Consider the following 22,366-nt stretch of genomic DNA (forward strand, 5'->3'; position numbering starts at 1 on the left):
TAAATCACACATTTAGATATTTGTTTTTACTTCATTTACTTTTAGCTGGTGAAAGGGGGAGTAAATAAAACATAATTAAAATCTAAAGAGTCTTTTTAAAGGTCTTGTGTACTACAGAGATGTATATAGATACCATATACGTATTTACAAATCTAGCAATAGGATAAAGTACTGACTGAAGGAGGGAACAGTTAAAAACAAAACAGTCCTTTTGTGAGATCTCAAAGATTTTAAAATAAGCATCCCACAAATCTCAAATATAAACTCAAACCTCTGCGCCTTTTGATTCTACTGAAATAGTCTGGTTTAGGTGAGTTTCAATTTGCTTTGATCTTAGTGAAATTACAGGATTAAAATTAGAAAAGTGTTTCTAGTCACTGGCACAACCATATTACTCTATAGAATCACCTGAGGTGGAGTGCAGTAGCACAATCACAGCTCACTGCAGTCTCAAACTACTGGGCTCAAGTGATCAACCCATCTCAGACTCACCAGTAGCTGGGATTACATGCATGAACCACCACACCTGGCCAAAGACTGCATTTTAGAAAGGAAATATGGTACAGCTATGATGTGTTAAAAAGAAGCCTGTTTTATCCTATCGAAAAACTCAAAGAACTAAAGGTTTTCTTTCGAGTGAGTGTAAATTGCCTACACAAAAGGGCACATAAAAGGACCCTTAATTAAACTGGATCTTTAAGACCTCCCCAAATTAGAACATTTCAAAATGAATTATCAACTGTATACACACACACACACACACACACACATCACATCACACATAAAAAAATCTGGAGTGTCGAGAGAAAAAACATTAATAGTATTCATATGTAAGAAGAAGAATTTTATAAATGGCACTATTTTCCTTAAAATGTACAAGTTTTACAATAATCTTATTGCTTTTCTAATTAGTTACAAAATTAGAATGAAAGAAAAAATAAAACGGTAAATTCAGGTTTTTTTTGTTTTTTTTTTTTTTTTTGAGACGGAGTTTCGCTCTTGTTGCCCAGGCTGGAGTGCAATGGTGTGATCTCGGCTCACTGCAACCTCCGCCTCCCGGGTTCAAGTGATTCTCCTGCCTCAGCCTCCCAAGTAGCTGGGATTACAGGCATGTGCCACCACGCCTGGGGCTAATTTTGTATTTTTAGAAGAGACGGGTTTCTCCACGTTTGTCAGGCTGGTCTCGAACTCCCAACCTCAGGTGATCTGCCTGCCTCGGCCTCCCACAGGGCTGGGATTACGGGTGTGAGCCACAGCATCCGGCCGCAAATGTAGATTTTTAAGAGCAGACAGATAAAAATAAATAGAGTATGGCCAAGAAAGGACAAAATGGGACAAGCCACATAAATACTTCTCTTTAGGAACCACTGGTCAAGTACATTGAGAAATCACAGAAGGAATACACGTCATTAACTTTACTATGGAGGATAACTGAGCGGCAACCACATTAACCTAGTTGACGCTGCATAATGATAATTAGCTTTCCTTCTGAAAAGTTAATTGTTTAAAAATATTGTTTTTATGTTATTAAAATAGTCACATCAATTATAAATTTATAAGAAATTACTCCTATTATTTTTAATTAAAATATGTTCTTAAAATATTAAGACAAGAATGGTCAATTTGGGAAAGTTACTCTTCTAGCTTGAATGAATCATCTAATATGTGACCACATATATACTATGTTTTCAAACAGAGTGAGTGGCTAGACCATTGTTCCTATCTTTGTCATAATCTGATGTGCCTATTCTGGAAAACCTCCCTTTTGCACCTGTGATTTATTTTTGGTGTGCTTTTCAGGTAATTATAAGTTATATAAGTTATTCAAGTCACCTGGGAAACAAAAAACAGGTTTTACAGTTTCAGAGTAGACTGCTATCCCTTTTGTCCACCCTGGGATAGCCACTTGAACTACTCAAGGAAGACTTCAGCTGTCCATCTAGTGGTTCTAATTGAGAAATGAGGTATGTCAGCATTTCTTCCAGAAATGACTCACGTGTTGGCATAATTTGAAAAGCAAAAATATAATAACAAGCTTACATCTGCAGTCTGCAGTACATACAACTTATCAATGAACCCAGAATAAAGGTATTTAGGGCAAAAGTTTTCCCAGCTTTTGATTTTTCTTGGCTGCCTGTTCTAAGTCCCAAAGGAGTAAGATAGACAGTACTTTGGGGAATGAAAAAGCCATTTGTTTCTCTCCTATTCAGCTGGGAATCTGATTTCCCAATTTTTTTTAGTAAAACTCTTTCTCTGGGTACAAAGAATTTAATAAGAAACATCTCTTTGCAAACTCTGCATCAAAGCATGAACTAGATGATTGCTACTGAACCAACAGCCCTATTATTCTGTAACAGAAAAATTCACCTGTGTAGGATTAAAAAGGAATAATTTCAGAGCAAAAAGCAAGCACTATTAATGCCTGTCCTGATTATACGCAGTAGCAAAGCAAAATATTTTGACAATTAGAAAGTGTTGGGAAAATATAGATACAGGCACAAGAATGGAAAAAATGACTTCCAAAAAAATGGACATACTGAATCCTTCTATGTCTAGCATATCAATACGGAAGAAAACTACAAGAATTATATTAAAAACACTCTTGACCACATTGAAATATCTGATAATGTATTGAGACCCATACAGCTTTCACCAAATTATACAATATTCCTCACCTCCTTGCTGTATCTGCTGTTGCTGACCACTCTTCCTCCTGGAGTTTCTCCCTATATGCCTTAAATGACAATCCAGCATTTTTGTTATTTTCTTTTTTCCTGTAACTCTGTTCCTTTTCTTACTTTTTTAATTCCCTTGTTCCCAAATAGAGGGGTTGTGCCTTCAGGGTATCCTCCCTCCCTCCCTTGGTGACTCATCTAATCTCACATTGGTATTTTTTCTTCAACTGAATGCTCACATAAATTTATACTTTTTAGACTTCTCTTCTTTCCCGAGGACTAATTTCACACTCTTACGAAGTTAAGGAGAGGTAAAATGACTCACAGATTCCTACACTACTTGCTCTTTTAAAAAAGATAATTCCTGCCGGGTGCAGTGACTCACACCTGTAATCCCAGCACTTTGGGAGGCCGAGGAGGGTGGATCACCTGAAGTCGGGAGTTCAAGACCAGCCTGACCAACATGGAGAAACCCCATCTCTACTAAATATACTCAGCCAGGGTGGTGGCGCATGCCTGTAATCCCAGCTACTCAGGAGGCTGAGGCAGGAGAATGGCTTGAACCCAGGAGACAGAGGTTGTGGTGAGCCGAGATCGCGCCATTGCATTCCAGCCTGGGCAACAAGAGCGAAACTCCGTCTCAAAAAAAAAAAAAAAAAAAGATAATTCTACTACCTTGATTATATGTCTTTCTATATGAGAATTGACTAAAATCAGAAAAGTTGAAAGAAAGGCTGATGACAGCTTAATGATAGAAAGAAAAAAAAAAGAATGCTGACATTGAGAAGAAGAAAACTGAAAAATCACAAAAAGTAAAACGAAAAGCTTAGCAATCTGGGACCACTTGGCATACAAGCCAAAAACAAACAAACAAAAAACCAAAAACAGTCAAAGATCTTTTTAGTCCACTGAAAGAATTAATCATATAAACCATACACATGCATTGTCCAATAACAGTAGCCACTAGATACACATATTTTCATTAAAATTAAACATAAGTAAAAATTCACTCCTTAAACACTAGCCGTGATGAAAGTGCTCAATAGACACAGGTAGCCCAGCAAGTGGCTACCTTATTAGACAACACAATAAAGAACATTTCCATGATTGTGCAAAGTTCTATCAGACACCTGCAGTGCTGATTCAACATTCATTGAGTTTTCCTTATTTAGTAGGTACTGTGCTAGATACAGGGGTTTAGAAAGATAAAGCCTCTTTCCGCCCTCAAAGAGTACATAGTCTGTTTAGTGGCAGAAACACATAAAAATACTTACAGTTGCTAGAGTACAGATAATGAAAATTATGAAAGAGCAACTAATTCTGTGGCCTAGCTCTGAATTTCAGACCAATTAGCTAGGATTCCAATCCTTTTACCTAACTTCTATAATTTACCTTCTCTGTAGACTTAGCCTTGTTCATCTAGCAGTATGACTTTATGACAAATAATGCTGAGACTCACTACTACCTAGAAATCCCCGGGCCATCAGAACCGGAAATACTGATGCCTGCATAGGATTTAAGGTAGCACTGTTCCTCTGGAGTCTACGCTTTACATTGCGGGCAATCCCTGAAGGAAGAAGCTATCCTGCCACTCTGGCTACTTTTCCTTGATCCCTCCTAGAAGTCAGTTTTGTACCAACTGTCATTTTTAATTTGGAGGTCCCAGCATGTTCCATACTTACAGTGTCTAGTTGCCTGACAAAATTATAAAACACTACCAAGGAATCAGCACTGCAGTTGAGGACAAGTCTCAGGTGCAAATGGAGCAAGATAAAGAGAAGTCAAGGTCCACTTTAAGCAGAAAGGGAAGGCTCTGCAAGGATGAGAGAGTAGCACAGGAGTTAAAAGAAAGATTATGAACAAGCAGGGGTTCATTACAACTCAAACACAGGGCACATACAAGGGGCCAACAGGAGATGAGGCTGGACTGCGGCCCAACTGCCAGGAGAAGAGCCTTAATGCTGTCATGGTAAGAAGGTTGGCCTGGATTAGCATGTGAGTGAGAGCCAGCCATTAGTAGGTAGTATAGTCAGTCAGACACTGAGAGCTGTATTTTCCATAGACAAATCTGGGAAAACAGTGGAAGGCAGACAGTAGTGGATAACTAAAGTAAAAAGACGTCTGGATGGAGATCGGGTTACAAAGTAGTGGAGATACAAGAGAAAACTGATTTGAAACACATTAGAGAAAAATGATTGGCTCTATTGACAGGATGTATCTAGGACACTGGCACCCAAAAATGTTTGCTGCCCAAATTAGTGAGGAAAATAATGAGACCACTTAGATCACACAGGACAGAAAACAAATACCACAAGAAACATAAAAATGTGAGGAAATGGCAGAAGACACACTGAGAAATTTAAAAAGAACAGAGACTCCAATGAGGGAATATTCCCTCTGCCTAGAATACAATTCCCCAAGAGAGCTGCATGGCTTGTTCCCCACCTCCTTTAGACTCTTGCATAAATGTCAACATCTCTGTGAGCCCTTCCCTGCTCCCACTATTTAAAACTGAACACAGACATACTCTTAGCACCCCCAACCCCCTTTACTGCTTTTTCTTAATACTTACCACCATCTAATATACAATATACTTCACTTATTTTGTTCAATGTCTGTATCTTTACCATTTAAATGTAAGCTCTATTAGGAGAAGGATTTGTTTGCTTCATTCACCACTATACACCAGCACCTAAAAGAGCGTCTGACACATAGGAAGTACTCAACAAATACTTATTGACTGTCTGAATAAATAACGCAGTGGTTCACACCTGTAATCTCAGCACTTTGGGAGGCTGAGGCGGGCAGATCACGAGGTCAAGAGTTCGAGACCAGCCTGGCCAACATGGTGACCCCATCTCTACTAAGAATACAAAAATTAGCCGGGCATGGGTGGCGTGTGCCTGTAATCCCAGCTACTTGGGAGGCTGAGGCAGGAGAATCACTTGAACTTAAGAGGTGGCAGTGAGTTGAGATCACGCCACACTGTACTCCAGCCTGGGCGACAGAGCAAGACTCCATCTCGAGAAAAAAAAAAAGAAATAAAAAGAACAGAATGATTAATGATTACATGTAAGTTAGCATAAAAATGATACCTACCATGAAAATTCTGTTGATCTTTTTGGATGCTAAAACGAAAAAATATGGATAACTAAATAGTTCTTTAAATATAAAAGGCTCAAAAATGTTTTCTTCATGTATGACATAATATATTCAAATACATACAATTATAATACAGTCTTTCTCTTTACAGTCACATAGTAATGAGAAAGATTTTATAGCTCGAAAAATCACAATACTTGATAGCCACATAGCAATCCACCACTTAAAGTACTTAAGTCCTATTAAAGACACCAAACTTCAGTTAATGCTTTCTCAAAACTTCCATTAGACTTTCAAATTTATTTTCTGACATTTTGGCTTAATGATAAACAAATGTTAAAATTCACATTTAAATTATTAAATTACATGCTGATTTAAAATGTTAAAAATTAAATGTTAAGCAAAGGCCAGAAGCTGAAGTTAAAATATCAGAGTATTAGTATAACCATAACCATTGGCTTTAAAATATAGTAAAGAGGATACGACAAAGTGAAGAATGGTCAAAAAGTTAGAAAATCAAAAAATCCAAGAACACAAAAAAGGCTACCTAGCTAGCTGGTTTCCTGAAAATAATCAAACATTACTAAACTTCACTTTCTCTATCAATGAAATGAAGTTAACAGTAGCACCCACCTACCTGATTGGATTGTTTTGAGAGTTTTCTGACGGATTAAATTTGTTCCAAGTAATAAGCCTGGCACAGTGTCTGTAAGCAATCATTTTACTCCTTTAATCCACAAACCTTTATGAAAAATCTACTATACAAAAGGCACTATACTAAGTACTGGTTATGGCAGCAAATAAAATATATATGTATCTACCCTCCTGGAATCTTTGGCCTACTGGCGAGGACAAATAACTGAATTACAAAGTGTGATACGTGCTCCAGAAGAAATCAATATGGTCTTGCAACAGAAACCAAGGGAGTAAGGGCTCTCAACTTTAGATGTCAGGAAAAGTTTCTCTGAAGAAAGAAAAACTACCCATGCAGATGCAGAGAGGGTACAGAAGCATACTGATGAGTATCCTAAGCAAAGACTCAGTGATGCAGAGTGGGTACAGAAGTATACCGATGAATATCCAGGCCAGGCGCAGTGGCTCATGCCTCTAATCCCATCACTTTGGGAGGCCCAGGCAGGTGGATCATGAGGTCAAGAAATCAAGACCATCCTGGCCAACATGGTGAAACCCCATCTCTACTAAAAGTACAAAAATTAGCTGGGCATGGTGGTGCACGCCTGTAGTCCCAGCTACTCGGGAGGCTGAGGCAGGAGAATCACTTGAACCTGGGAGGCGGAGGTTGCAGTGAGTCGAGATCGCGCCACTGCACTCCAGCCTGGCGGCAGAGTTAGACACTGTCTCAAAAAAAAAAAAGAATAAGTATATTGACGAATATCCTAGGCAAAGACTCAGCCCTGCTGTGGGACAGGGCTTGTAGGCATGTTTGAAGAACTGAAAGGGAGCCAATATAATTAAAGCATAGTAAATCAAATGAGATGAGATAATGATGTTAGGCAGGAGCTAGATCATGCAGGACCCTGAAGGCCCAAGGTAAGGATTTGTAATTTTATTCTATGGAAATTTATTCTTCAATGGAAAACACTCAAGGTATTTTTGGAAAAGGTACTACAGGGAATGTGAATGAAATTAGAAGGATTAGTTCCAAGATTAATTCAATAGTCCAGGAGAGACAGGGTGCTTGAACTATGTTGGTAGCATGGAGATGAAGAGAAGTAGATGGATTCTAGATATACTTCGAAAGTGACTGAATATAAAGAATGAGGAAAAGAGACGAATCAAGGATGGCTCCAAGAGATGTCTGACTTAAGCAACTGCTTGGCTGATGGTGCAATGGTAAGTAACATAGTAATTAGTTTTAACTGTTCTTAGCAATTAGAAGAATAGAAGAGAGAGAGGACTGCCGATTCTACAGCACAAAACAGCAAAAATAAGTAAATAAATAAATAAAAAATAAAATAAAACCAGGGTACGAAAAGAAAAGGCAATTAGGTTATCTATGAGAGAACAGCAATATCAGACCAAATTTCCCATGGAAAACAACTATAAAGGTTATATAAAATGCCCCTAAATCCCCAGCTATTTGAAGGTTTCGGGAGAACAACCAAGAGTCAGGACTTGAGAAGCCAAGATTCCTTAGAGAAGGGAAACACTTTGAAGATCTCACTTCAATTCCCCCTTGAGGTATTTGCCAATTACCAGCACAGAGCAAAAGGCCAAGCAGAAAGCAGCATCCCAGAAGTTGTATGAGTCTCACTGGGCTAGGAAGACACAAAAAGTGGATGTTGCACCACCAAGGAGCCAGGAATTCAGGATCTCAGGAAAATAAAAAGGAACTTCAAAGAAAGGAGCCCAATATTCTGTTCAACTTTTTCTCTCCAGGAATGTGCTGAATCATAAACAGCATGGACTGAAATTCAGGAAATCCCAACAAAAAGATGTTGGAAAGAGGTTTTTAAAAAAGCTTTCATCAGCCTCATGACACTTGAAATTTGGGACTTGCCAAGGAAGAGGTATCTTGGTAAATATGCCAAACTTTCAACCGAGACCTTAGCTAAGGGCTATATACCAGTAGTGCACCAATAGTGAGACTATCAGAATTTCCTGACTGCCCTGAATTCAGGCTCATGTCATATCAGTCACTTATGAATCAAAGTAATCAATGTTTTTCTAACTACTCACCAGAGGATATTAAATCCTATATGGAGAAAGATAACCATAATTCAGATTCTCTATAATTTTTCATCACAATGTTAATAAAACATTGCCAGGCACCCAAGGAAAAAGGATTGAATGATCAAAAACAAAACAACAGAAACAGGCTCACAGGCAATCTAGATATGACGGTCATCAGAAAGGAATTTTGCAACAATAGTTAATATACTCAAGAAAACAGATGAAAACATAAGAATTTGAATCTATGTAAATTTTAGGATAAAAAATACAAAAACTAAAATTAAAAACTCAGTAATTAGAAATAACTGGATATTGGACAGTGAAGATATAAGTGAACATGAAAACAGGTGGATAGAAAATCTCTAGGCTTACGAGAAGGGGGAAAAAAGAATGGAAACGGTGACATGACCTAACATACATGTAACTTCTTTCCATAAGGAAAGAAGACAATAGAATAGAAATAATACTTAAAGAATATTAGCTAATTCCTGGGCCAGGTCACTGTAACCCCAACACTTTGTAATCATGCCTGTAATCACACCTGTAATCCCAACACTTTGTAATCATGCCTGTAATCCCAACACTTTGGGAGGCTGAGGTGGGTAGATCACTTGAGGCCAGGAGTTTGAGACCAGCCTGTCCAATATGGCAAAACCCCATCTCTATGAAAAATACAAAAATTAGCCATGTGTGGTGATATGCACCTATAATCCCAGCTTCTAGGGAGACTGAGGCACTAGAATCACTTGAACCCAGGAGGCGCAGGTTGCAGGGAGCTGAAATCATGCCACTGCACACCAGCAAGACTCTGTCTCAAAAAAAAAAAAAAAAATTTAGCTAATTCTCAAATGACAAAATATAGTAAGCCAAAGATTGACTCAGGACCTCAAGATACTCTACAAGCTTTATGTAGATTACAAAAAAAAAAAAAAAAGCTACAAAAGAGCACATCAATAGTAAAATTGGTGAAAATCAAAGACAAGATATAATCTTTAAAACAGCCAAAGGAAAACACATTAACTTCAAAGGAATAACAATACAATTAAAAGCCTGAGTTGACATAAACAGTGGCAGCCAGGTGATGATAAAATAACATCTTGAAGGTGCATGAAGTAGGGACCCCTTAAAAGTGAGGTAAAATGAACACATTTTCAGGCAAACAAAAACAGAATTCATTACCAGAAGACCTGCACTAAAAGTTCCTTGGATAAAAGGATAATTACCCAGATGCACATACAATCAAAAAGAAAGAAATGAAGACTTCCAGAAGAGTAAATTTGAGGACAAGGTGAAATGAGTAATGATTATTTTAACAACAACATTTTATTACCACTGTTGTTATGGGCTGAAAACAAAGCAAAGACTGGAAGAGGGGTAAATGGAATTAAATTAAAAGGCCATTCCATTACCCTGAACTGGCAAAGGCAAAAATTTATGATAGACAAAAAAGTTAAAGATGTACATTGTAATCTCTAGACTAACCGGTAAAGATAGTAAAAGAATTTATAACAGAGAAGCTAAGAGAAAGGCATATGGGAAACTATTTGATTAATCCAAAAGAAAACAAGAAATGGAAGGGAAAGTTATAAAGGACTGATGATGGAAGCAAAACACAAATTGCAAAATTGTAAATTTAAACCCAAATAATGTGCTACAGTAATTACATTAAAGGTAAAACAGAGATTATCAAACTTAGTAAAAAAGCAAAAACCCAACTATATGATGCTTAAAGAGATTCATCTTACGTATAATGACAAAGAAAGATTTAAAAGAAATGGATAGAAAAAAAAAAAAGAATGCTATATTAACATCCCCCCCCAAAAAAAACTTTAAAGCAAAAAGTGTTACTAGAGAGGAAGACAGAACAACCATAAATTTATTTGTAGCTAACAACTTAGCCTCCAAATACGAGGCACAATTTGAGAGAACTAAAAACATATAGACAAATCCTTATATATGTGGCAATTTTAACAGAAGTTTCTCAATTGAGTGATTTAAAAAAGACAAAAAAAAATTCAGTAGTGATACAACAGATTGAACATGATTAATAAACTTAATTGCTGTCTATGGCACACTGTCCTCAATTTTCTAAAACTGACCATAAAGCAAGTGTCAACAAATCACCCACAAGCATAGAATGATTCCAGACCACAAGAGATACCAAACTAGATATCAATAACAAAAATATAGCTAGAAAATCCCCAAATGCTGAGAGCACAAGGAAAAATTTAGAATATGCTTTATTGAATGATAATAAAAATAATATATATCAAACTTGTAAGATCCATCTAAGTTGCATTTAGAGGGAATTTCATATACATTTTTTAAATTCCAAAAATATTCCCAAAAAACCCACAAAGGAGCCAGGCACAGTGGTCTGCACATCTGTATTCCCAGCTACTTGGGAGGCTGAGGAGGAAGGAGCAGTTGAACGCAGGAGTTCAGAAACCAACTTGGGCAACACAGTGAGACCCCCGTCTCTTAAAAAGATGTTTAAAAATAGGCCGGGCACAGTGGTTCACGCCTATAATCCCAGCACTTTGGGAGGCCGAGGTGGGCGGATCACGGGGACAGAAGATAGAGACCATCCTGGCTAACACGGTGAAACCCCGTCTCTACTAAAAATACAAAAAATTAGCCGGGCGTGGTGGCGGGCACCTGTAGTCCCACCTACTCGGGAGGCTGAGGCAGGAGAATGGTGTGAACCCAGAGGGCGGAGCTTGCAGTGAGCCTAGATCGCGCCACTGCACTCCAGCCTGGGCGACACAGCAAGACTCTGTCTCAAAATAAATAAATAAATAAATAAAATTAAAAAAATAAATAAATAAGCTGAAAATTAATGACTTAGGTACCCATATCAGAAAACTTTAAAAAGTACAGAAAATTAACATTTTTAAGTAGAAGAAATAAAGGTAAAGGCAGAAATCAGTAAAAACCTAAAAACAACATTCAATTTGAAAATGGACTCTGAAAAGACTGAGTACAAAGAGACCCAAATTGCCAATAAGCAGATTTTGAAAAGGAGAGATCATAGATACTACAAATATCAAAACAATTATAAAAGGTTATGCACATACAAAAAAAAACCGTAAGCTGAACTGGAAAATTCAGACAAAATGAACAAATCCCTTAAAAAGCAAAACTTGTCAAAACTGACAAAGAAATAGAAAATAAGAATAGCTTTTTATGTATTAAAGAAATAGAATCAATAGTCTTCACAAGAAAATTCCAGATGGCTTCACCAGTGAATTATTTCAAACATTTGTGGATGAAATAAAATCAATCCTCACAAATTCTTCCAGAGAATTAAAAAGCATTTCCCAACTCATTTTATGACGTCAGCATAACCTTGATACCTAAATCTGTCAAATACTTTACAAGAAATTAAAATTGCTAGCCAATGTTTTTCGTGAACAAAAAAAATTATAAATGAAGTATTATCTAGCATATACCATTTGAGTAATGTATAATTAAAAGCTAGGTTTATCCAGAAATTCAAGGATGCTTTAAAATTAGGAAATATATATCCTTCTCTTTCCCACCCGTCCCAAAACTAACACTTATCTTTTGACAGAGCAACTACATTACTAAGAGTTTTGTCCTAAGGTAATAATCAGACAAGGTACAGAGATACGCTTAGGAATATCCACTATGTCATTGTTTGTAATAGCTTCTAAATGCTCATGAATATGGAATTAGCTAAGTAATTTATATACATCTATCATAATCAGTTCAAAATTATAATATGGTTCTATACTTATTTGCATAGATATATGTTCAATATAGGCTGAGCTAAAATATGTAAGGAGGTAGCTTTAGGCTAAACTTGATTTAACATGACTAAATGAAAATAGCAGGATACAAAAGCAAGACTATTTCTAAGGCAAAGAAAAACACTAATTTTATATGAAAGTAAAGAAAAACTTACCATAAGAACATTTTGTCTAGACACAATAAATTGCCATCTTAAGTACATAAACAAAAAATGTTAATGTCAAACTTCCACAATTTTCTTCAGCAGAATGAACATTTTCTTCTCAAAACCTAGTCAGAAAATTGCCCAAATATATATTTACTTAGACCAAAAATGCTACTTGATTTGACCAACCAATACAGAATCTCTCTCTTTCTACATATACATATGCAGTTAAAAGTATGAAGACAAAAACAAAATGCCCCGAAAGCACTAAATCCTTTACAAGTCAATCTATTTGTTACATATATAAAGCATTCAAAGTGGTACTTTTTAAGAAAAATCCACTGTGTAACAAATATATACACAAGAAGACTCAAAGTTCCTACAAGTTTAAAGGAAACTCCCTTTAATTTTACCAATTAGTAAGACAAGCAACCTTAATTAAAATCATTCCAATCCAGAGGTTACATAGTATATTACAAAGACACATAAAATAGGTTTCATAAAATAGGTTTCATTTCTACCATGCTAGCTCAGACCAATCAGCAGGGACTCCCTGGAACAAGGTATTGGGAAGGAACCTAAGGCATTCTTAGGATAATGTGCCTGAGGGATTCAGTGATGTTTGCTCAGTTATGGTTGTGGAGAGGGGGTGTAGATGTTTATCACTATTGCCACCAGACCCAAATTCCTATTTTAGCTCAACTTCTTCCTCGCTATGTGATCGCAAACAAATTCCTTACCCTCTCTGAACCTAGGCTGTGAGAAAGTAAAAATGAGCTCGGTTGATAACCAGACTGTGATATCTGAAAGATACAGAGAAGACCAACAGGTAGAAAGTTTTTCCTATGGCCACACTGCAGCTCCAAAATGACCAACAATCTCCTATTCTGTAAGTGATCATGTTTTCTCACCAATGACTTTCCAAGTCCCCTTCATTTATCCTGTCTCCTAAACAAAGACTGCTGAAAGACCCAATAACTAACCCACCTCCACTTGATGTATGATAGCATTCAATCCAGGAGTCCCTGCTTCTAGCACAGCCCAAACCCTACTGAAAAGTCCCCCATTCTTTCTTTTCTTTTTTGTTTTTTGGAGACAGAGTCTCACTCTGTCGCCCAGGCTGGAGTGCAGTGGCACAATCTCAGCTCACTTCAACCTCTGCTCACTGCAACCTCCACTTCCTGGGTTCAAGTGATTCTCCTACCTCAGCCTCCGGAGTAGCTGCGATTACAGGCTCCTGCCACCATGCTCAGCTAATTTTTGTATTTTTAGTAGAGATGGGGGTTTCATCATGTTGGTCTGGGTGATCTCGAACTCCTGACCTCAAGTGATCCGCCCACCTCGGCTTCCCAAAATGCTGGGATTACAGGCGTGAGCCCAGCCCTCCCGTTCTCTTTTACTGACACTTGGCGGTATCTGGCATATGCTCTTCCTAGCTGCAAAACAGTCAACCTAATTTGTTTCACCACAGATGCATTCCTGGTGGTCTTCACCTGGTGGGTATTAAGAGTTTCTTTATATACCAACTATATTTATCCAGGGTGACTGTAAGGATTAAATTAAATGCTATAACGTAAAACACCAAGCATCTGCCTGGTATTAGCAAGTACACAACAAATATTAGTTCTCTCTCCTCTACGAGCTCAAAGTAAAGTTATAAGTGTAATTTTATTTTTTATCACGTAACCAGTTCTTCACTATCAAGAAACTGCATATCTCCAAAACACAGCTAACAGCCAGAAAATTGGCCCCCCAAAAAAGAGAATTCTAAGCAACCAAAACAGATATGATCAAGCCCATGAAATAAAAGATCATACACTTTACTGTGAGGTAACTCCTAAAATTCTACTCAGACACCATTTGTTCATTTTAAACACATATTATTTTTAATAAACTTTGGAAATATGGTTTCTACACCCATAGCAAATTAAAACCAGCAACTGTAAATGGTTAGGAATAAGTAGACACACTGATCACAGGAAAAAACAGCTGCTCAACAAGGCAGGAGACAGAAAACTTGTAACTATCAAACACAAGAAGTTAAAATGTTCAGAAATCTTTAGTCATCTAATGCAGTGGCTTCTACATTTTTTTGATTGAAAATCCCAAACATAAAATACTTGAGGCACCTATCTACAGTATATGTGTTTTCATTTATAAACATACATATAGTATAAAACACATACTAAAAACAGAAGTTAAAAGATCAAAATTTTGTTTTACTTTTTACTATTTTAACTATCAACTATTTTAAATATTAATTCGTTTTAATCTTTCAATCACTAAAAATGCTATTATTAACATATTAAGTGAGCATTATTATTAAATATATCTCTATTTTTTAAAATCTTAGTTTCTTCATTTGTGAAGTTCAATGTATTCTGACACTTGGTTTTAAGAGTTGTCATAAGTCATATCTGAAAAACTTATCTTACAAAGATTGAGATCTATATAGAAGAACATGTCACTTACTAATTTTCTAAATCATATTACTTTTCCATTCTATCACCAAATACGCAAACATTTTTATTTAAAGTCAGCTACCTGTTGTCAATGTTATTAAAATTTTCTTTTTCCTGACTGCAATAAGGTATTTTTACAAATCAAAATGTTTGGCTTTCCAATAAATGGTCCAAAGTCAATTAAAATTGATTGTAAGGAAGATTTTCAACAGATACGAAATACCTCAACACGCTTTCAAAATGTTCTCCATAACACTTGTTTCTTTTGAAAAGCAGGTACTTTCTCACTTACTATTTAAAATGTCGATTTTGCCTTCAAGTGACAATTTAGGGATTGTTTTCCTAAAAATATCTGCTGAATTTTTATTTTTGGTAGCCTCTTGTCATCACGGATAAGAACAGCATATAGAATACTCATCTTCTGTAATAAAAATGTGTGATTAATCTTTGAGTTCTACAATTCTTTTAAATGCTTTGACAGCAAACCTCTGTTCCCCATCTCAATACAAAGTATCATAGATTCTTCTTTTAAAAAAGTATTTTAAAAGGGACTATATAGCAGAAAAACTGGAAAAACTCTGAGAAACTCATGATGCTGTTGCTGGCATCTACATTACAGAATTCACACATCTTCCCTCAGCAAACCACACTCTCAGCAACCACCTGAATGCAGGTGGACCTAGGAAAACCCCACAGCCAATTCATATAGTATGAATAGAAAAGCTGAATCCTTTTCCCTTTTGGGGCAAGAATAAACAAATAGACGTTCTCATATTTACTTCTCAAAATCGACTTGCTTCATCTCACTTTGTAAATTACTGATCTAGTGAAGGCGCATAAAGCTTCACAATCTATATTAGGTGCTGAGGATATTATAGTTATAGCTTATACCTATTAATACTACTACTATATTACACAGACAGGTACCCAGTAAACACTGATTAAATGCAAGCAACATTATTCAAATCATAGCTCTTAAGTTGCCAAAAATAAGTTAACTTATGCATAGTATATTTCATTTAAGCAAATACAATGGTAATCCAACATTGTTAGAATGGGCTATTTTAACACTCAACCTCCAAGTATTCAGAAAATTTACTGGTTCAGAATGACTTATTACCCAAGGTTTCCAGGTTACCATGAATTCTACAGTCACTTTTCATTTTCCCCTCCCAGAATAAAATGACTTAGAAAATTAAAGAGCACATTTACTAAGTATATGCTTCAGTCTCCTAAAACACATTTACTGTTTTATATTATGAAAACTAATAGCACCATCAGTATTTTATCCACCAATTTAAAATAAATTCAAGCTTTAATACTACAAATATAGTTTTCATATTTCAAGTGATAACAGAAGCAGACATTATAGACTTCATATTTAATACCACTATTACTACGGAACAGTATTTACTTTTTCCATGTAACAAAGACAGTAATACTTTGTGAGTCAAGAAAGTCACTCAACAATTTCTGAATGTCTAAAAACTATCAGAGGTGAAATAAAAGTTATACTATATCCACAGACATTTGATACCTGTGTAAGAGGAATGTCAAAAGCACTAAAGGAAAGTGGTTTACAAGAAGGAAAGATCACTGTGGCCTAAAATGAACTAAAGACCATTTCAGACACAAGCTGGGGCAGGTAGAAAGAAGTTAATTCAAAACTGAGGGAAACAATGTCATCCGTTTTCTTAATAAAAATGTCTAATTCAAAATACCAAATATGAGATACATTCAAGTAAAAATTTAGAGAAACATTCAATTCTTAATATATTATTTATTAAGCTATTCAAGTAACACATATATGTAAACAGTACTTATCTACCCTTTGGCTTTATAAAACCCTTCAACTTAAACCTGAAATGAGAATCATTAGGAAGAGAAAGAAAAATAAAAAGGAGCTGTAAGTAAAGAGAAAAAAGTCCTTGGGCATTAAATCTCAGTATACTTTTCTCAATGTTAAAAACTTTCTATTTTCTGGACCTTTTTCTTTCATGGCATTTTCTCCTGGTATATTCAACATATGTCATTTTACTTTAACTTGGAAAAGTGATAAAAGTTCACTTTGAAAGGAAATATATTTTAGTAATTTCCTGTCCACAAGAGGGCTCCAATAATTCTTACATGAATGGAAGTGATACAACAAAAATTATAATAAAAATATTCATTAAGCACATAAAATATACTGGAAAAAACTTGAATTGTCATTATCTCATTCAACTCCTATTACAAATTGTTGTTATCTGCTACCATTTTTACATTAACAGTTGTTAAAGATACGGGGCTTTTCTTTGTTTTATCAACTAAAATGTTTTGAATCACAAAATTGCTCTGCCATTATTCTCACACTGTCAATTTATCTCTTAAAGTTTTCAATGTAATAGATATTATAAAGTATAATTTTAGTCCAAAGCTCTAAATAGTAGCCTAAATGTTGTCTATAGTACTCTTATAAAAACAAGAATGTATTTCTTGATAACTTTACCAATCCAGAAAACAAAATTACCACTGCTGCCCAGTCTTAGGTCTTATTACTAACACAGGCAGTGAATATTTTCTTGCAAAAATCCTACAGTGGTTAACATAAGTCACACTGCAACTATAAACTATAAAATGAATATTGCCGCATCATGAACTATGATCTTGGCTGAAAAATAAATAAATAAATACATCATTTAAATACAATATATTATAATGATACTCTGTTCAAGTATTTTCAGATTTCTTCAAAAATAAGTTACTACACTAAGATGTTATCAAATCTAGTTCAAACTCAATCACTCTTAGCAAAGAAAAACCAACATTTCAAGTAAATATATTTATATTTATAGGACATATATATTACAGAATGTAGTAAAAGTACCAACTACAAATTATGTTTTAAAGGGTACAGCAAATCCATTCAGTAGGGGTGCCACTCCCTCATCCAAAAAATTGACATTTGGATTATTAAAAATGAGAGGCCTTATGCTAAACACAAAAAATTATTGAATGTTTAAAAATAAATTTTAAATGTGAGTTCTATCTACAAAACAAAAACCAAAGCTGAAAAATCTATTTTAAAGTGAGTCATAATCATAGCCATAAAGACTTTACCAAAAACATCAATTGATTTAGCAACTATTGTAGCTCGAGAATAAATTATCTCTATTGGAAACATGACAGAGATTGTAACTTCACCACCCCCATCCCATCTCCCCAACAGGATTTTCCTATACAACTGACAAGTACCATTAACATATAAAAGATTGACTTCAATAGAAATGATACCACCACCAAAAAGTAAAACTGTAACATTTGTTTCTAAATAGCACATACTGTCAACTAGGAGAAAGCTTAATTAACATTTTACTTCATCTAGCAAAAATGTGTTTATTCATAAATGCAAGTTTAGCGGATTGTAACAGTACATATCCTGATCAATTTAGAGTTATGCTACAAGGGATATATGTCATTAGCTTTGCCGTGGGAGTGGTGAGAGGAGCTCTTCAAGGTTTGGAGCGGTAAATTGTTCTGTCATGAATGTAAACGAAAATCAACTGTCAATTAATGGTATGAAGAGTTTAATAATTATGAAGCATTTAATCGACAACTTCTAACCAATATTTGTCATGTTATATTTCAAAAAGTTGAGAATTCTAGGCATATAGCAAATGATAGACTTCTTAAGCAAAAATGCAAAGTAATAAATGAACGTTTAAAAGACTTTCACAAAGAAAAAAATCTTAACCTCTAACCAGTTGAACAGTAGAGAACAAGACATAAAAAAAACACTCAGAACAATCAAACTGTGCTGTACCTTAGTACCCACTCTGAAATAGCATCATCAGGGCATTATATGTTTATTACATAATACTGCTTTGCCCTTGCATATCACCTTTAATCAAAGGATCTCAAAGCACCACAGAATCATCAAGGCCTTAACATACAGTCTAAAACAGATAAACTGCTATATTTTATAATTGCAGATATTAATAAAACCCTGCTCCTACTTCCCAGTCCTCTGATCCTAACATCAGCCTCCAAACCTCTCTCTGACTTGGAAACTGTATTTCCCAAATCATCTCAATCTGTGACTGATGCTACGCACATTACAGCTTTTCTTCACTGGACCTAAAGGAAGTAGTGGCACTGTTTTAATAACACACATCTATTTCATTCCAACTTCTGTGAGAGAATAGATGGTACTTAAGGTTAACCTATCTTGCACTGTGCTTGATGATATAAAATGGAGGCTTTCGAGAGAGCAAATCTTTGCTCGAGGCGATGAACCCACAGATCACTCATCAAACAAGGGAAATAGCGTTTCCCAGCTCTGTCTAGAGACCGCTCCCAGCAACTTCAAGAGTGGTATGGAGGAAACCTTGTCCAACCGTCCTTAACCAGGCAGGAGGCTATTTCATGTGTGCACACCAGAAGAGAAGCGAAAACTAAAAGGACAACGCACGAGTTTTAGGACTCAGGAAGGAGAGTGTAAAGCTGTTATGTGGTCACCCAAGAGACAGAACACTGTGTTTCCTTTGCATTAAATGGGAAATTAAACAAGAGCAAAATTTAAACCAAGGTCAAAATAAGCCATTTAGAATCATTTAATTTTTATTATAAAATCTGTTTATGAGGTTTGCTCCTATAGAAACATCTGGCGTTTTAAAATTTAATCATCAGCAGGCCGGGTGCAGTGGCTCACGCCTGTAATCCCAGCACTTTGGGAGGCCAAGATGGGTGGATCATCTGAGGTCAGGAGTTTGAGGCCAGCCTGGCCAACATGGTGAAACCCTGTCTCCACCAAAAAAAAAAAAAAAATTAGCCGGGAGTGGTGGTGGGCGCCTGTAATCCCAGCTACTTGGGAGGCTGAGGCAGGAGAATTGCTTGAACCCGGGAGGAAGAGGCTGCAGTGAGCCAAGATCGCGCCATTGCACTCCAGCCTGGGCAACAAGAGCAAAACTCTGTCTCAAAAAATAAAAAAAAAAAAATTAAAATTAAAAAATAAAATTTAATCATCAGTAATGTTCAATTTGTTTCCACTGAATACACAAACACTCAAATGTTAACATATGTGAGCACAACTACATTAACTTCAATACTTTCATAAACAAGATTATTCCTCTTCCTGTTAATTAACTGCATTATGTTTGTCCTTAGGACTGCAAAGTGTAACTTCACACTCACACAATCCAAGCCCCCAGCACTGTAAGGTTACACGGTTACTGTCAATCAACAGACTCACAACCTCAGCCTTTATGAACAAAACAAAAAGAAAGGCGTCAATACACAACAGTACTTTTTGTTTCAAGCTCTCAACACTCAGTGATCGTGATTGAGGCTCAATACTACGTTTCCTTAGCTTTATGTCTAATATGGAATCTACTACTAATAAATATTTGCCATTAAAAAGCCCTGGAATATTCACAGTAAGTACCAATACAGGGTCAGCCTACGTTTGTGAAAATCCCAAAATATCTTAATATTTCTGTTGCCATCCGTATTCTGACATTTCAGAAAGCTCACGGCAAATTCTAACATACTTTTTCTTGAAGAGATGTGCATCTCTGTTCTTGAAAAATATCAAGTTCGTCCCTACTGCACTGATGATCTTGTCTGTGTCATAAAGCAAGATTCCCGTTTCCTTACCTATTCTCTCGTAGGGACACCAGTCCTCAGCTCTGCCCACTGTCACTGACGTTTTCAGAAACGTTAAAATACTAGTGTTCGGAGGCTTCTAGCAAAGAGAGAGATGTTTTGTCCCCTCAAGCTACCATGATACATTTCCCTACTTCTCCACTGTCTTCAAGGATTTAGAAAACACGACCAAATGAGAGAACCTATATTAAAAGCACTACTTTCTAAAAGGGGGAAACCAGAAGCTCCAACTTCTCCAAATCGCTCAGCACGGTGGCTTTTCCACAGTCCCCAGCAAATCTTCGCCCCACGCCTGCCGTCTTTCCGATTAAATAAGATTGGAAACCACAGTTAAATCAGAGTGTCATAACTTATCCGTCACTTACCATATCCGCCGGGACATTACTGGACATCTTGCCGTTTGATGTATACCCAGATATTTACGGAAAACAAAAAACAAAAAACAAAGAAAAAAGAGCAGAAGTCTTCAAGCTACAGAAATAAGCCTTCACGATTTTGACTGGTTCGTGATGTGCTTTCTCTCCCAAAAATAAGTTATTTCGGAGCCAAAGTGCCGGTCAGGCCGAGGTTCTGGTGCGAAGAGGAACAATCCCCAGGAGCTGTGTGGCCGGAGCAGGAAGAAACTCCCGGGACAGCAGAGGCAGCCCCTGTCGTCGTCGTCAGCAGCAGCAGCAGCAGCCCCAGGACCGGCCGCGCCAGGTGGACCGAGCCGAGTGACACACGGACATGAAGAGGGGTGGGAGGGGGTTAAATCCGCCTTCCTCCTTTCCCAGCCCCGGCAATGATTCACACTCGCTCCCGAGTCAAGTCCTCATCAAGCAGGAGAAAAATGCCCCAGCGTGGATGTACATAGATAACTATGTAGCTACACATCGACGCGTGAGCCGTGAGTGGCGGCCGAGCGGTGGCCGGACGCTGGCCGCGGACCCTGCCGAGCCGCTCTCGGGGCGCCCGCGCGGGTGAACGGCTCAACTCGCGCCGCCGGGGCGAAGAGCCGGGCCGCGGAAACCCGCGCTCAAGGGCATTTAACTAGTTGGGAGCCAAAGCGAAAGACCGGGACGGGGGACCGACAGCGCGGGGTGCTCGCGGCCGGCCGGGACACTCCACCGCCCCTCTGGGCTCAGGCCGCGGGCGCCTCCGGGCAGCAGCGCGGGTCGGGGCGCATCGTCTCCGGCTCCTCGGCGCTCCTCTTCTGCCTCCGCCTCCCCCGCCGCCGCCTCCCCGGTCTCCGCCTTCCCCTCCCCTCCCCGGCCTCGCGAGCTCCGGGCGACGCCGACTTCGGCTGGTCCCCGGAAGAGGCCGGGTCCTCCCTCTGCTCAGCCCGGGAATGGTTTCCTCTCAGAGCTTTGTTTCTCCTCCTCCTCCTTCTCCACTTTTCAATCCCACACGCCGCAGCCGCCTCCTGTCATAGCCTCTCAAACCAACATGGCGGCAGTGGCAGCGGCGGCGGCAGCTGCCTGAGCGAGAGTAGGGGAAACGGGGAGAGCACGGGCCCCCCTTCGCAGCCACCGCCCCCGTCCTCGTCCTCCCTCCGCGGACACTAAGTGCGTCACCACGGAGACCACCCTCGAGCATCACGGGAAGTGTAGTCTACGAGGATGGGGGGAGGGAGCCGCCGAATGCGTCCTCGCACGGCTCCGAAGCCACGCCCCCCATAGCAACAGTTGCGAGGAAAGGAGCGCCCCCTTCCCTTGCTTTGGACAAGCTGCTCCCCAGGAGTTAAGTGACACCTGCTACCAGGAGTGCTGTGATCATGAGAATTGTTGGGAGAAAATAATTCTGCACAGAGAAATTCCCTTATGCACAATATGAACACAGAGCTAAAATATGCTGTACCTCCAAGCAGAATAATTCATTTTAATTACAGCACA

At 37.8% G+C, this 22,366-nt stretch overlaps 1 protein-coding gene across 1 annotated transcript in view; it reads right to left on the reverse strand.

The window, feature by feature from the left end:
- Window positions 1-21,695, reverse strand: part of UBL3 (ubiquitin like 3) — a 78,155-nt gene extending 56,460 nt beyond the window's left edge. The window contains 1 exon segment of the mRNA NM_001257793.1: window positions 20,861-21,695. Within this exon segment, the coding sequence (NP_001244722.1) occupies window positions 20,861-20,887 (27 nt within the window). The 5' untranslated portion in view covers window positions 20,888-21,695.
- Between the last annotated feature and the right edge of the window lie 671 nt (window positions 21,696-22,366).

This window comes from Macaca mulatta, chromosome 17 (assembly GCF_049350105.2).
Source record: "Macaca mulatta isolate MMU2019108-1 chromosome 17, T2T-MMU8v2.0, whole genome shotgun sequence".
Classification (NCBI taxonomy): domain Eukaryota; kingdom Metazoa; phylum Chordata; class Mammalia; order Primates; family Cercopithecidae; genus Macaca; species Macaca mulatta.